The sequence below is a fragment of the Lolium rigidum genome, chromosome 4 (assembly GCF_022539505.1).
Source record: "Lolium rigidum isolate FL_2022 chromosome 4, APGP_CSIRO_Lrig_0.1, whole genome shotgun sequence".
In the NCBI taxonomy this organism is placed as follows: Eukaryota; Viridiplantae; Streptophyta; class Magnoliopsida; order Poales; family Poaceae; genus Lolium; species Lolium rigidum.
In genome coordinates this window covers 15,549,567-15,564,238 of record NC_061511.1, presented here as the reverse complement: position 1 = coordinate 15,564,238, position 14,672 = coordinate 15,549,567, and the positions used below count along the sequence as shown (strand labels likewise).

General features: G+C 42.7%; 1 protein-coding gene across 1 annotated transcript; it reads right to left on the bottom strand.

Moving 5' to 3' along the window:
- Positions 1–1,233: 1,233 nt before the first annotated feature.
- On the bottom strand, positions 1,234–11,113 carry LOC124708098 (ATP-dependent DNA helicase Q-like SIM). Its single transcript, XM_047239784.1, has 15 exons — positions 10,520–11,113; positions 10,170–10,389; positions 9,983–10,093; positions 9,648–9,837; positions 9,009–9,288; positions 8,579–8,772; positions 8,388–8,444; positions 6,214–6,294; positions 5,695–5,758; positions 4,663–4,762; positions 4,467–4,550; positions 4,121–4,208; positions 2,788–2,901; positions 2,500–2,592; positions 1,234–1,770 (listed from the first exon to the last, which is right to left on the bottom strand). The coding sequence occupies exons 1-15, from the start codon at positions 11,076–11,078 to the stop codon at positions 1,459–1,461; spliced, it is 2,547 nt and encodes an 848-aa protein (XP_047095740.1). The 5' UTR covers positions 11,079–11,113; the 3' UTR covers positions 1,234–1,458.
- Positions 11,114–14,672: the final 3,559 nt, after the last annotated feature.

The window sequence follows — 14,672 nt, the reverse complement described above, 5'->3', positions numbered from 1 at the left end:
AACAAATTTAAAATAACTTTCAGGGGATGGAGGGAAGTACAAGAAGGGAACCACGAATCACCAAATAAGACATTGCCCTACATATGAAGGGGAAAAAAAGAACGTCGTCAAGTTCTATGTTACGTGAGAAAAATCAAAGGGAAGGTTGATAAACCAAAACAGTAATTAAAAAGAAAAATGAACAGGCCCTCGGCCATTACAACAAAAGGACACACACAAAAAAGAGCAACACGAAAAGGCGGCACGGCAAAGCGCACAATCTACTTCAACTTCTATGTTCTTTCAAATAAAGAGTTAGGAAGGTTGATCTTACATGTTTGTATGAGGAAGTTGATTTGCTCTTCATAATTCCAATCATGTCGTGGGAGGTTTGTACCATATGTAGTGGTAGCGAAAACTTAACAAAATTTGTGTCCAATGTTTCCTCGTGGTTACAAGGGATAAAGCAAATGCAAGCACACTAATCACGTGTAGAAAACTGACACAGGATGATGGTAAATCTATGAATCACGTTTATATTCCTAGTGAACGCATGCATGCATGCGTGTACGAAATGCGAATACTACCATCATTTGATCCATTGAATGTAGAGTCGTGCCCTCCAAGGCTCAAGGATCGTTGTCCTGTTGCGGCCTAATGTTTGGCCTAATGATTGACGAGAAAATGCATGGGATCTCATCTCCACACTAGATTTGGTATCGACCATAACCATGGACGAATCCTTTGGGGCGTATTCAAAAAGAACGGGCAGGTTTTGCAAGACGCAAACCAGATTACCCATCTGGCAGTGCTTTAATGCCACATGTAGACTGTTAACTCTCTGCAGGCAGCTAGGAACATTTTTCAGGGAACGGAACAACGACAGCATTGTACGAGCAGTCACCTCTACTCACGTTCTTTCTGACAGTTGGAGTTATCCAGGCCATCCATGGCGGAGAAGAAGTTCCGGTTTGCCGCTACGTGTCGATCAAACCGGAAGCATAGCTGCGAAATGGACGAACGGAGTTTGACGAAACCCCATGGATTTGACGTGAGAACAGGTGACGAGACGTCTTCACTGTTCAGATGAATCGGCTGTAGCATGTAGGCAATAATTTCTGGACCTGTACTTCTTTAGACCCACGTCACATGATTATACTACAGTCGAGGAAACTCTTGTCAAAACATTCACAAAAAATCATACAGAAATTAATGCTTTGAGACTAATAAGCGGTAAATTTGTGCAACTCAAACTGGTAAACAGGCAATATCTTCTCCAAGAAAACAACAAACACAACTGATCTCCAAATGTTTTACACTATCAGTAATAATTGAGCAACTTCATCAACCTGAGCCTATCTGTCGGCTAACAGGAGAAACTGGGATCAGAATTGAACTATGCTATACTCTACAGGTGTTCACTTACCTTTAATTTCACAAGAAGAGTTCTGTCATCTCATGAGCTCCTCACTCCTCATATTACCTTCTGCGCTTCGACTTCGAGAGTATCGCTGATAGCCTCTCTTTTGCAGTGGTGAAACCCGTGGGCTGCTTCCGAGAACCCCTCTTCCTTTTCCTTCTTCCCGTCTTGCCCGCAAGACGCTGGCGGCGTATCTCAGGATCTGCCCAACCCCTGCCCCACTCAGCGGAAGAAGATAAGGACTTTGGGTGAGTCATCGCCAGTAATGTAGCGGCATCAGGGTATGCGTATAAGCCTTCCTCATTTGGCTGTGAACTCAGAAAAATTAAGCCGGCTCTTGTTGGCTCTGGATTCTGGATTATGACACGAGGCTGCAAGAGGGTCCATTAATCAGTTGTGATAAAGGAAACTGAAACAAATAAATCAATGTATTACTGCCACGACAGCTCAGGATGATTTCCCCTTTCGATAAGTAATGTGGGTGTTACACCATAATAAATTATGCATATATTATGGCAACATTATTTGTACTCCCTGCATCACATAGGTCCCGGTATAATTCAAGAATAGCATTCATGCAGCAAATTTGGTCCTGAATTTTGTAGTGAAGGGCCGAGGGGAAAATTATAGAACAAAGTGTGTAGACAAGCTTCTGGAATGACTGACAAAGAGCACCAGAAAGGCAGAAATACTTCTTAGCCCTTAGTCCACCAATATTATTTTTCATACCAGGCAGCATCGCTGATATGATATTACCTGGTATCCATCTTTGCATGGTATGATAGCATGATACATGGCAGTTAATCTAGAAGTTATGTACTCACTACAATTCTACGCCAAATCATAATAGCTTCGCCCTATGACAGTAACTTCAATGAGCTATTCATTTCTACTTCAAAATAAGTTTGCCCAACATGCAAATACGCCAAGTCTAAAACTGAGGCAGATGCAGTAACATCAATTTGATTTTTAGGAAACGAGTAAGTGAGGCAACATCATCATGTAAGCACTGCCCCTGCAGGTGAATATCCCCTGCAACTATGCTATACTCTATAATGAGTTATTACTGTGTCAGACTACTGAAAAAAAATAGTACTTACAATTTCAGCCGCTTCCTGTATGTATCCCATGTCCTCTAAAATACGAGCAAGACCTTGCCACCATATCTTGTCTGTCGTGGCAAACCTAGGAAGCTGAAAATAAATCGTAAGAACAGACTTGAGGACTGAAACTTATAACTAACAGGAACGAACATGATAAATGAAAAGGTCATTGAAGTACTTATGTTGCAGGATTGCAGCGATGCTTAAGACTAGAAGTCTCAATTTACCACCCCCAGTTCAAGAAATTTAAAAACACTATATGAATATAAGCATTAGAACACAAACCTTCTCTCGTATAAAACTGACTGCCGTTCTGAAATCAGGTACCTCCCCAAAATTTCGTCTTCCAGATCTGTAACAGTCTGTACTGTTGTAATTCATACCTTCAGTTGCCTGTCCCTGGATGTGTTTTCAAGATTTAGTCAAAGTACCAACAATATCAAATGTTCCAAAGTGCTAACAAATACAAACCAAAATTGCAATGAAGAGACCAAAACTATCTCAATTCCTTATCCTATAACATTTTCCTATTCAGGAACATCCCATGGAAAAGGCACTGTAGATAAAGTATGTAAGGGGAAAAGGGGACTCAGAACTGTGGACATTCTTGCATCTTAAAGTTGTAAAATGTGTCTATATATCCAAAGATAAGTAGCCAGGATAGCTATGGAGGTGGCGTTTTGGCTCATAGGAGCAAATGCTCCCATTATATAAAATAATTAAAAATTAATTTTAAAAATGTCAAAAATAATTGACATAAATTTTTTGGTGTACATCGTGACATTCTATGTTCGTACATAAGTTTTCGTGGAAAAACAACATTTTGTGTGGTGTGTACAAAAAAGACAAAAAAATATGCTGCACGTAGTCGTGTTAGAACATCAAAATTTGTCTTTTTTATAGGAGCCACAGAATTTTTTTTCTTTTTTCTGAAAATTTGTGTACCAACATAAAATGTCTAGATGTACATGTAAAAATTTAGTTTAGAATTTTTTTACACTTCAAAATATGGATTCACACAATAGGAGCAAATGCTCCTATGAGCCAAAGTGCATTTCCCGGATAGCTATTGACTATATGTAAATAAGTCCTTACATGGAAATTTTATATCCAACGGAACCGAAAAATGACAGCATCCATCTAATTTGCAAACAACTAGTAACAAAAATAACTCTAGCATCACATTAACATTGTAAATTTGTAAGTCAAAAGCACTTTGCTTTATTCAAGACCCAGACTTTGGAACAGTGTGATTATAAGATCTGTGGTAAATTATGCACTATTTGTTCTTGTTTGTGCTTTCTTTTATTGTAAATGTAGAAATAACCTATTTACAAAATGTATCACTAGAGCAATCAGCTTAGGACACTTCCTCAGCTACTGAATTAGTCAGTGAGGTGATACCACACCTTTCTTCTGAAACAGAATCTCTCGTTTGAACTATCAAGGAAAATGATCACAAACTTCTAAAGATGATAAAAAAAACAAAATAATTATTATATGCTACTGAAATATTAGAGAGCAGATAAAACTAGTACAGACATCACATTTATCAGTGGTTCAGCACAAGAATAGGATATAGTCACATGGTCAACAGAACTTAAAGTTGGATACTCACAGTTTGAGATTGGAGCACATTCATGAACACAGCTGCTTCTTCCTTGAAATCATGCATTTGAGGAGGGCCATTAATACAAACGTCGCACCTGAGGTGAAAAGCGAGTCAGAGAGACACTCACAGAAATACTGGACAAAATGAAGTTAAAATGGGAAATTTGATTCATGCCACAATACAAAGAAACAAGCTCCAAATATACCCTTGTTGTAACACCTATGGCTTCAATATATGTATTCTTTGAAAAATATACCATGGTACAACAGTACTAGAAAATACACACGAAACTGGAAAAGGCATGCCCTTATTTCATATAAGAAGAATATGCATTCAAAAGGTAGAAAAGTACATTTGACATCCTTCAAGACCAAGTTCCTCCCCAAAGTACTTTACTAGAATTTTGGCTCTGCATGTTGAAGTGTTCAAAGCATAGCTGCAATATAGAAAATATACATAGCCATTAAATAAAGAATTTTAATTGCATGATAATTATTCAATATATATTTTGGGCCATCAAGGTTTGAATTTATGGTTCCGAGACATACTGAAAGCAATCTCGTAGCATCCTGTATGCTGCCCTTGTCTGTTCATCACTTCTTTTGTTAGGAAGCAGTGTTGGTGTTCTCACAAAATTACAATATAGAGCTGCCAATAAACAATGTAAAGAAACAAGTGAAATTGTGCAGAGAGGAATAATAGCTTGCTTCATAACTAAGGATAAGAGTAGTGTCTGATACCAACAGCTTTGCAGTCCAATATGTACTTTGTTTCAGACAAAGACACAACAAAAAACATTTTTGTTATGAAGGTCCACTAAAATCTATTGACAATAATATTTTTTTACTAAATTTACTGCAGTAATAAAGTTCCTACTATTCAGCCAACAGAAAAAACATGCTCCAGAAAATAGCCTTGTACTACTTATTTCGTAAACCTAAGCCCCAATTGTCTCTACAGAATACAGATGTGTCGTCAATCATGTTCACTAAGGCCTAGGTACTATTCAAGCATAGAACTGTAACAGGAACAAACAGTACCAAAGTGTTGAATTGGAGCAATGTCATCCGGCAAGTATAATGAAAGCTTCTTCCTAACCAAGCTATATGTTTTACCAAATGTTTTGGTTAGGTTTCCCGGGTATAAATAGTTACTTAGAAATATCATTTCTAAAGATAAGTTCAGTTTCCTTATAGGCATCATAGTCCATCCTCCATATAAGGATACGAGTATCTAATGTGTCATGACTAAGCACAAAATTAATTTCAAAACCATTTGGATTAATTAGACAAACTCCAAATAAAATATATTATTACTTTATCATCCTTTTATTTGTAAAAAAGATTATGGCCCATATAAAGTCAGGATTTGAAACAGTTGGACAAGCTGAACTGCCAGTCAAACAACCAAATAAGTGGATTGCCTGTCCGGTTCACTCACCATCCTGGTTTTTTGAACTAGTTGCAGGTAAGCGTATGCGGTATGTATAAATGCTCTCTAGTTAGCGTACAATTCATCAGTTTCTTCAGTGAAACAAGCCAAACAACATTAGAACAAAAATCTGAAGTATAATAACTCACTGCAATCTGACAACTTTCCATCTCTACCAGCACGACCAGCTTCTTGATAATACGCTTCCAAACTCTGGATAAATAAGGGCCAAGAGAACTCAGGCACAAAGAATAAACACAGCAAAGGTTAACCCAACTTGGATGTACTTGAACTATCCAGGAAAATGCTAGTTAAACCGTTGTGTTTCTGCATGATATTATATTATTGGGTCAGTAATTCAACCTGACACTGTATTTTACAGTAGTGAGAACCAATCAGCAAAACCAAGCCATAAAACTTAAACTGTTAAACACACTCAGCCCCAGTAATTTTCAGACTGCACTGTACTTATTCGATAACTCCTTAATTGCTATGGCTGTAATTTTCTAGATTGGCATGCAACATATATGTATAAGCTTATGGGTCTTCTAAGTCATTTTTATATGTATACCAGAACAACAAATCATCTGTTCTTTTACAGAGACATAGACTCATGCGGGAAAGTATTGTTCAGAAGGGAATACACCAATACTGAAGGACAAACTAACCTGTGGTAAACCATAGTGAATAATTCTCCTGACATTTGACTTGTCAATTCCCATGCCAAATGCTATTGTAGCCACAACAACCTATATAGAAAGGATTAAATCATCAGAAGTAGGGGAGAAAGGACTGAATGGTTTAACAAAGTTTGGCAGAGACTAGTGGGAACCGTTTGGTGTCCAAGGAACTAGCATCCCCTTTTGGTTAAGAACATGATAGTGTTTCAAAAATTCCATACAAAATTTGATGATGTATTCCAAAACATTAGGAAAACTTGGAAATTTTGGAGACCAGATTCATCCCTGATATGAATAGTTAAATAAATACAAAAAAAAATTGATAACATGGTGAAGTTTCAGTTAATAATTAAGGATACTGAAGCATGAGCCATGTAATATCAGGATTCAGGTGATTTATCACTTTAGTTGAAGCCATTTCCTCAAGGGATTGGCATAACACTGTAAAGAATGTTGATAACGTGGCATGTGTCCAATAGATAGTATTGTTGGAATTTATCAAGTGCCCACTTGTGCTTAGCAAGAATTATAAGAAAGAAAGCAAGTACCATCAAATATCAAACATTTGCATCTTATCAAGTCCCGAGATCTTAACAATGGGAACTAAATCAGAATTATGGACCGTTATCACTTTAACATGTACAGAAGTGGAAATACTAAGTCCCTTACCCACGATGCTACCTCAGAATAAGAGAGTGGATTTGGGATCAGGGGGATACGTGAGCACGCCCTAGCTGCCGTTGGATCAACGTTGAGATTCATTTTATGGCTCACGGCGACCATACGGCGTGAGTACCTTTCTCTCGTGAAAACGCTGCTAAACGCTGCCCCACCACGTGCCTTATCCTCTTATTCCGCTCGTCCTTCACTCCTTCCCCAAATCATCTTCACACGCGCGTCTCGGCCACACGAGCTCCCACACGCTCCCAAGCGATGCGTGTCTCGGCCTCGTCGCGCGGTGCGCCTGCTCCCGGCGCCGCCACCGCAGCAGGACGTCCGTGCTCCTCCCCGTCCCCATCGTGGCCTACGCTGCCGCCGTCCCCGAGGCCGGCACCGGCAAAACGACGGGGAGGAGTTGGCTGTGGCTCTGCAGGGGAGACGAGCGCGGGCGGAGCGGCCAGATGCGGCAGACGGCAGGATCAGGAACTCATCTGTTGGCGAGGAGGGCCTCGAGCTCGAGCCTCGCATGGTTGAGGAGGGAGGCCTTGCGTCGTCGAACTCGTCTGCAGTTGGGGAGGTAGGACCATGCGCTTCTGCCGACTGCCGTTGCGCGTCCTCGATTGGAAGGGGAGGCTTCCGACGAAGGGCGGTTTCGATTTGGGAATTTTCTTTCCCCTGCTAGCTGTTCGATGAGATATGCAGGTTCGATTCGGTTGTCGGACGCGTGGTGAAGCCTGTTCACCCGAGCGGGAGTCATACCAGTCGCCCGCAAGGGAAATCCTTCTACGAGCAAAGTAGACATGTTGATCTAGTCCAGCGACGCCCATCTACTCAACCTGCTCCGTCGCAGACGATTGCCGGTTGGCCTCGAGCTGGAGCCCCGCGTGGTTGAAGAGGATGAAGACAACATCAGATCTAGGCCAGCAGCAGTGGATCTGGCCTCCTCTGTTTGTTGTATTTTTTTCCTTTTCTGTTTGGTTTATTTGTTCGGTTTTCTAGATGCAATTTTCGTTCATTGCTTAATTGTTTGAAACTGCTATGTTCATGAATCTGAGTTCTTAGATCTCGTTCATTTGTACAGTACTATGAATTTTTGGATAAATGTCTTGGATCCCAATCGGAAAGTGTAAGAAAATTTTCTTGTACTATGAAATTTGTGCGGCGCTACCTGTGGTTATTTTGGGGAGAGAGAGAGAGAGAGAGAGAGAGAGCGGTGGAGGTAGAAGAGGACAGAAGGGTGGTCTATTTTACAGACGCGACCACATGCGCCTTCCCCTGTGTTAACGGATTAATGGATGGCGTTAGACACATGTCGAGCAGCTAGGGCGTGCTCACGTATCCCCCTGATCACCGGGCTTCATTTGCTCAGAATAAATATGCACATCAGTAGTTGAGATCATGGAAATTGCATCCATAAATGGGAAAGATCAACCTTCCATAGCATATCCCAATCATATGTGAAACGAAACAAAACAATATCAAATGAACATACTTATGGTTACCTCTAAGGCATTGCAATGGAACTGCTCATGCACCTGCCTCAAATGTGCTCTAGGCATCTGGAAAGAAGTATCAGATAGATTCAGACAAGGCACATGATTGCATACATTAAGAGAAGCAATATGTTTGCAGTCTGTAAACATTAAATCTATTCTCTTATAAAAAGGTAGCATGTTCCATAAGTGGTGCCAACCTTTGCATTATACGCTGCAGCTTTGAGGCCTGATTTACACAGATAGTTAGCTAGTTCCACAGTTCCTTTCCTCGTGGGTACATACACAATTGTAGGACCTTGATCAAAACTTTCTGTTGAACTAGTTTCATGGGATGGCACAGGAGGTGCAAAGATCTCAGGCCGCGAGCTTTCAAGGAACTCCCCACATGAAACTAAGAGAAACTCGGATGTCAGTCAGAAGCATACATTAGGCTACACAAAAATGAATAACTATCTTCAAAACACTGTTATCATGCATCCTGTCAAAATTCATATCAAGGGTAAAACTGGATTTCATGAAAGATACCACGTTCTGAAAATATTTTCTTTAAAAAAATAACTGGAGCCATATGGCGTCCTCCCAAAAGCAAATAGTTGTAAAACTAGTAACAGAAGATTTGTCCATTACCATCAAAATCATCTACTCCTGGATACTGATCCAGCTCATGTTCGGTGTTTTCTTTTACCAGAGACTTGGCAAGTTTATTTTTTTTAATGTCAGGAACTTCCTCTTCGTCATCTGATGCACTATCATCCAGAGAGTCATATGAACTGCTTTCAGACTCAGGCTCAACTTCATGAAGAATTTGCTGGCCTTTCCCCCTGAAATTCCTTGAAGCATTGTAAGTCCCTATAAGTTCTTGAAAGTCCTGTCCATATGATGAGGCAGAGGTTTTACTGTGCTTTACCTGCAACCAGAAACAGAAGGGGAGAGGGGTTACTCTGAAGTGGCATAAGACCGTAATGCATCTGCATAGCTCTAAAACATGGTGTTTCATAAGAGAGAATGTTTCAACTAAAGGAAAGGAAGGTATTCAGATCCTAGTAAACATTTAAGAGAATGTACATTCAAATGTCTATCTATGGCTATGCACACCACAGCATTTGTTTATTAGATATACCAACACAATTCTACATCACAAACATTTGACTTTCTTGCATGTGTTTTAGTGGTTAGTAAGGTAGAGGGATCCCAAGTATACAATCTGACATAGCATACCACAATGTATCCTCTGGACAGAACATGAAAAAAGAAAGATTTACTCACAGTAAATCGAAGGTTTGGCCGGAAAAAGGACGTCAAGACAACCACTGTATGTTCTGACATTTTCAAGGACTTGAGGATGTCTTCTCGTACATGGAAAGTTGCAGTAGCAGTCAATGCCATCAAAGGAATATCATGTTCCAAGAACTTCAATTTATTGGAACAGAAGTTTTCTCGAAGCACAGACAATCTCCTGTAGCAGAAAACAATGTTTGTAAGTACCAGAGTGAAAATTATATCACTGGCATGTAAGTCGCAGACTAAACTAGCAATGATGAAAAACAGTGCTAAGTACTGACTTGCACCTTTAATATAGGATATCGAATACAAGAGCAGACCTATAGTCAGGTCGGAAATCATGACCCCATTTAGAAACACAGTGAACTTCATCTATGGCAAAAAGTGCAATCCCTGGCTTTTCTGCAAGTTTCTTCAACGGTTCCATCAGTCTGCATGTACAGAAGTTGCCAAATAAGCATGGCAATCCATAAATCGTTTTTAGCATTTGAGAAGAAGAATGATTACCTTAAAATTGTCTCAGGGCAAACATAAACAATCTTATAGTTGCCAGCCATCGCTTTGCCCTCAACACGATTATCTGGCTGCCCTGATCCAAGGAAGCATGCTGATATCCCATGTTTTGCAAGTTTAAGGCACTGATCGTGCATTAGACTAATCAAGGGTGAGATGACCACTACAATCTTCGAAGTCAAAAGAGCTGGGATCTGGAAGCAAAGGGACTTTCCTGGCAACATGGTCATTTTAACAGCATTCAGTTTATTAAGGGATGGCTAAAAAAACGTTGCATAATATAGTGCGAAATGGCTAAGAAGACAAAGAATTAAGAGCATATATAATTAAGAGCAATAAACTACCTGATCCAGTTGCCGCTAGAACAAGGCAATCCTTGTGAGCAAACCAAGCATCCAGGGCTTCCTTTTGGAAACCCTTGACGCACGAGAAGCCGAAATGCTTTTGCAAAACAGCACTAATTTTGTCAGTCCGGTTAAACTCGCCTCTTAAATTATCAAGTGAAAACTGAGGTTCAGGCTTTGATTTGGAACAGACAGCAGCAGCCACTGCAGGGTCGGTGGAGGCTGATAAACAAGAATACGAGGTACTCGGTTCCCCGCCACGAGACACCGGTTTACCGCCAGTGGTTGAGGCGATGTGATCGGTAATACTGGACTGCTTAAATTTGCCCCTGGGATTAGCCAGTCTAGCGCTCCTGTCAGGACAGCGCCTCTGCGATCCCCCACTCGGCCTTCTCTGCTCAGTGCCAGACCCATTCAGCATGAACTCCACCACATCAGCACGGCACGGTCCCACGACCCCAATCGCCTCGCTGATCTTGTCGAACTCGAACCCCATCTCGAGCAACTCGGCGATGACGTGGTCGGCAGATACGTCAGCGCCGACGGAACTGGCTTCCATGGTTAGAACCAGTGAACTGTGCTTCCAATCTAAGCTTGGTGCTCGCCAGCTGAATACCAGATCCTGGAGACCGTTAGGCTGCACGATGGTCAATACAGTCAACCAGTCAGGTGTCACGGCATAGAGGATCATCGATGCTTTATAGAGGGTCTGGTAGTGTAGGAAACGAGGGATTGCGCAGGTGTGCACGGATTTACCTGGTCCAAAATCTGCACTGCAGAGGTACGCTTGGGTTGTTCGACTTGTGGGTCAACAATTTGCTTGAGCAACTGGAACACCAAAATTACCCGTCAGCAAGTGGAAAGCGAAATCAACTCCTGGGGCTCGCCGCAGGCAGCGCCACAGCCGGACCTGCCAGTAATTCCGTTTTGGCAATCGCGTGCGCGGTGTTCATCGGTTTGAACCAAACGATCTGGGGGTAAGGTCGGATCGAACAGGGGCGGCGCGAAGAAATGGCGAGGGTTTACCTGATGGAATCGGGAGAATCCGGACTTGGTTCCGCGGCCTCAGCCTCCCGCCGCTGGGTTTGGGCCCTCCGCCGCCGCCTGCTGCTCGCGGCTCCGGGGAGAGAAGCGGGGGAACGGGATGGGCGAGGGCTTTTTTCGAATCGTGGGAGGGAATGAGGCGGAGTTTCATTCGGGGCTGTGGCTGGCATGTGGGACCTACAGGGACGGCGGCGCGGGGGAGGGAGGTCTTTTTTCCGATCCGATTTCGAGGGACCGACCCGCAAGCAGCTTGCTGCTAGACCTGAAAAGGCGTCTACAACGACTTGTCCATATTTGCTCTCAATTTTTTGAGAATCCCAAAAAAGACAGCTCCAACAGCTTAGTGCATCTTCAAATGAGAAAACCCTAACCCAGCGCAAACTAAAGGCATCTTCAGGCAGTCCAACGCAAACTAAAGCCATCTCCAGCGGCCCGGCGTATTTTGAATGTGAGTTACGTCCGTTTCAGCTTGTTTGCATCGGGTCGTGGACACGAAATTGGCTGTCATGTCATAAATGACCATTTGCGTCCGGGATAGCCCAGCGGTCCGATACAAATAATTTCTTAATTATTTTTTAAATAGAAACTATTTTACATAGTACCGAAAAAATTGAAATAAACCCTAGTCTACTATTGGCGCGCCTCCACGGCCACCTACTACCAACGCTCATCCACGGCCGCCTACTGTTGGTCGTTGTCGTCGATGAAGACCAGGGCTGGAGCCGCCCACGGCCATGGCCAGTAGAGAGTCCCTGTTGGGCCAGGGGCGGAGGCGTTGGCGCGAGTGCTGGCGGTAGAGTGCACGCGCATTGGCGTGACCGGAGGAGTCACCAGCGCACCCTGAGCGTTGATGGAGATGCAACAGTTGATGATGATGGCATGATGTGTTGTCCTCCAATGATCCCTGAAGCAGCGATGATTTTCCCTTCTCCAAGTTCCTCCTCCAGATCCCTTCCTGGCATGGTGTTTCGTGGATGGTGGTGTCTGCGTATGTTGGATCTAAGATCCGTCTCCGCGAGGTGAATATCATTGACGAGGTGGTCCTCCTGGCGGGCCATACGGGCAGCCAGTACGTGTGGGTTTCGCCCTGTACCGATCGCCGTTAAACTCTCGGGAGTTTCCTCTTGCGTCCGCTCTTCACCCAGGTGAGTGGAAAATTATTTAAATGACTTTTATCAGTTAGAAACATCATGTTATTACATAACATGACAATCCCAACTGATATATTCGTAGAAGACTTGATACTTTAGGATCCCGCTGAAACAAGGGTAAAAGGTGAGCGCCGTAAAATACCAAAATCATATGTCTACTTATGCAAAAACAAGAGGTAAATATGCTTCAAATATGGACTCATCAATCCCTCTCAATCGTGAGGATCATCTCCTTCTTGCTCCAAGGATCACTCTGCTAGTATCCATCTATATGGTAATTCAGTCTGTCAGTGTTCTATCGTCCAGGGTGTTGTGCTAATGCGAGAGTGGTGCAGCTTTACTACGCATATGTGGAAAAAATCGAGAGAGAAAGAGAGGGAGAGGGTAGCCTCTAAGCACTAAACATGGGGAGGGGCCAGCCCTTTCCTCTCTTTATATAGGAGGGTGGACCCCCCAATCGTCGGCCACCAAAAGAGGGGATCCGGGCGCCCAAAACATAACCCTAAGCGCCCCTCTCCCAACTTGGCCTGTGAGCGAAGTGGGAAGGATGGCCTAGGTGGGCCTCTAAGGCCCATGCGGCTGCCCCTAGGTGGGCTTAGCCCCTGGGACATCCCATGTGCCCCTCTGCCCCCTGGCACACTTCAAAATATTCTTGAATGCTTCGACACATCTCTATCGTTAGGTGGAGTAATATCTCAATCTCGAACTATTCAAGTTTTCATACATACTTTCATATGCACTTAATCATCACCGTTATGATCACCCAGTTATGGGCAACGTAGAATTACAGCTAATGCATGCCTTCCGGTATGAGGACACTTGATATTCTCATGGCCAAGGACATGTGCTTAAGATAATAACATAATGATAATACTAACAACACAACGCGTGATGGAACTATCTCGTAGTATATCGGACCTGCCCAATACCCTTTGTTATTCTAACAATGTACTCTCATTGTTGGTGGTATCCTTGTTACTTTAACAATTTCTATGATCATGACACAACACATGAGTATTCCTAGAGGAACCGCCGGGCACAATCGTTCCTAAGCCCGGGCACGTGCCCAGGCTTCCGGCGAGCAGCGCAACTTACTTTGATGAAAATTTAGTTAAAAATTTGTTCAGGCTTACAGTGTGTCCAGTCTGCCAGTGCCTAGAGGCGGGACTAGAAACATCTTGGTGTTTAAATCTTTACACATGCTTATGAGTTTTCTTTTGAATCTCACTTTCAAGAAACATATTAGTTATAACACAATAAAATGAATATTAATTATGAGAATATGTTATAATATTTATTATTATCTCTAGGATATATTTCCTCACTCGTTGAAGTTCATCCTCGCAAAAATGATGACTTGATTGCTTTCTTAATTTATATCCAAGGTCCTTGGGGTAAACAAGATGGACCCAGTTGTAGTTTATAACTTTTTGAGGACCCGGCTGCGTTTTGGCAGCCAAAAAAGGGCTAAGCGGTTGGAGCAAATAACATTTGGCATACCCATTTCTTCTCCCTCCATGAACCATAACTATTTTGCTTATTCGAATTATATGTAACCTGTTGGAAATGCTCGCAGGGCATGGTGTTTGGTAGCATGCATGAGACTAAGCCATAACCCTAATTGAAAATTGTGGTTGATTGGTTACCCACATTACTTTCGGCGTGAATCCGGTGTGAAACACAAACTAGCCCAACTAGCATGGACGAAGCAACCATTTTCGTGGTACCAGTCTTGCAGCGATGCAAGGAGGAAAGCCGCCGAGCACGAGCTCATGCGGCCATACATATGGTGGGAGCTCGGGTGCCACAGTGCGAAAAGGGCGGGAGAAATCCGCTCACCTCCCGCTAAATCCCTCCCCACACAGGCACTCTCACCGCCCAAAACCAGAATTGTACCTTCCATGCACACCAGGACCTTGCCGTCGTTATCTGCGTGCGATGTTGGTCTCACAGAAGAA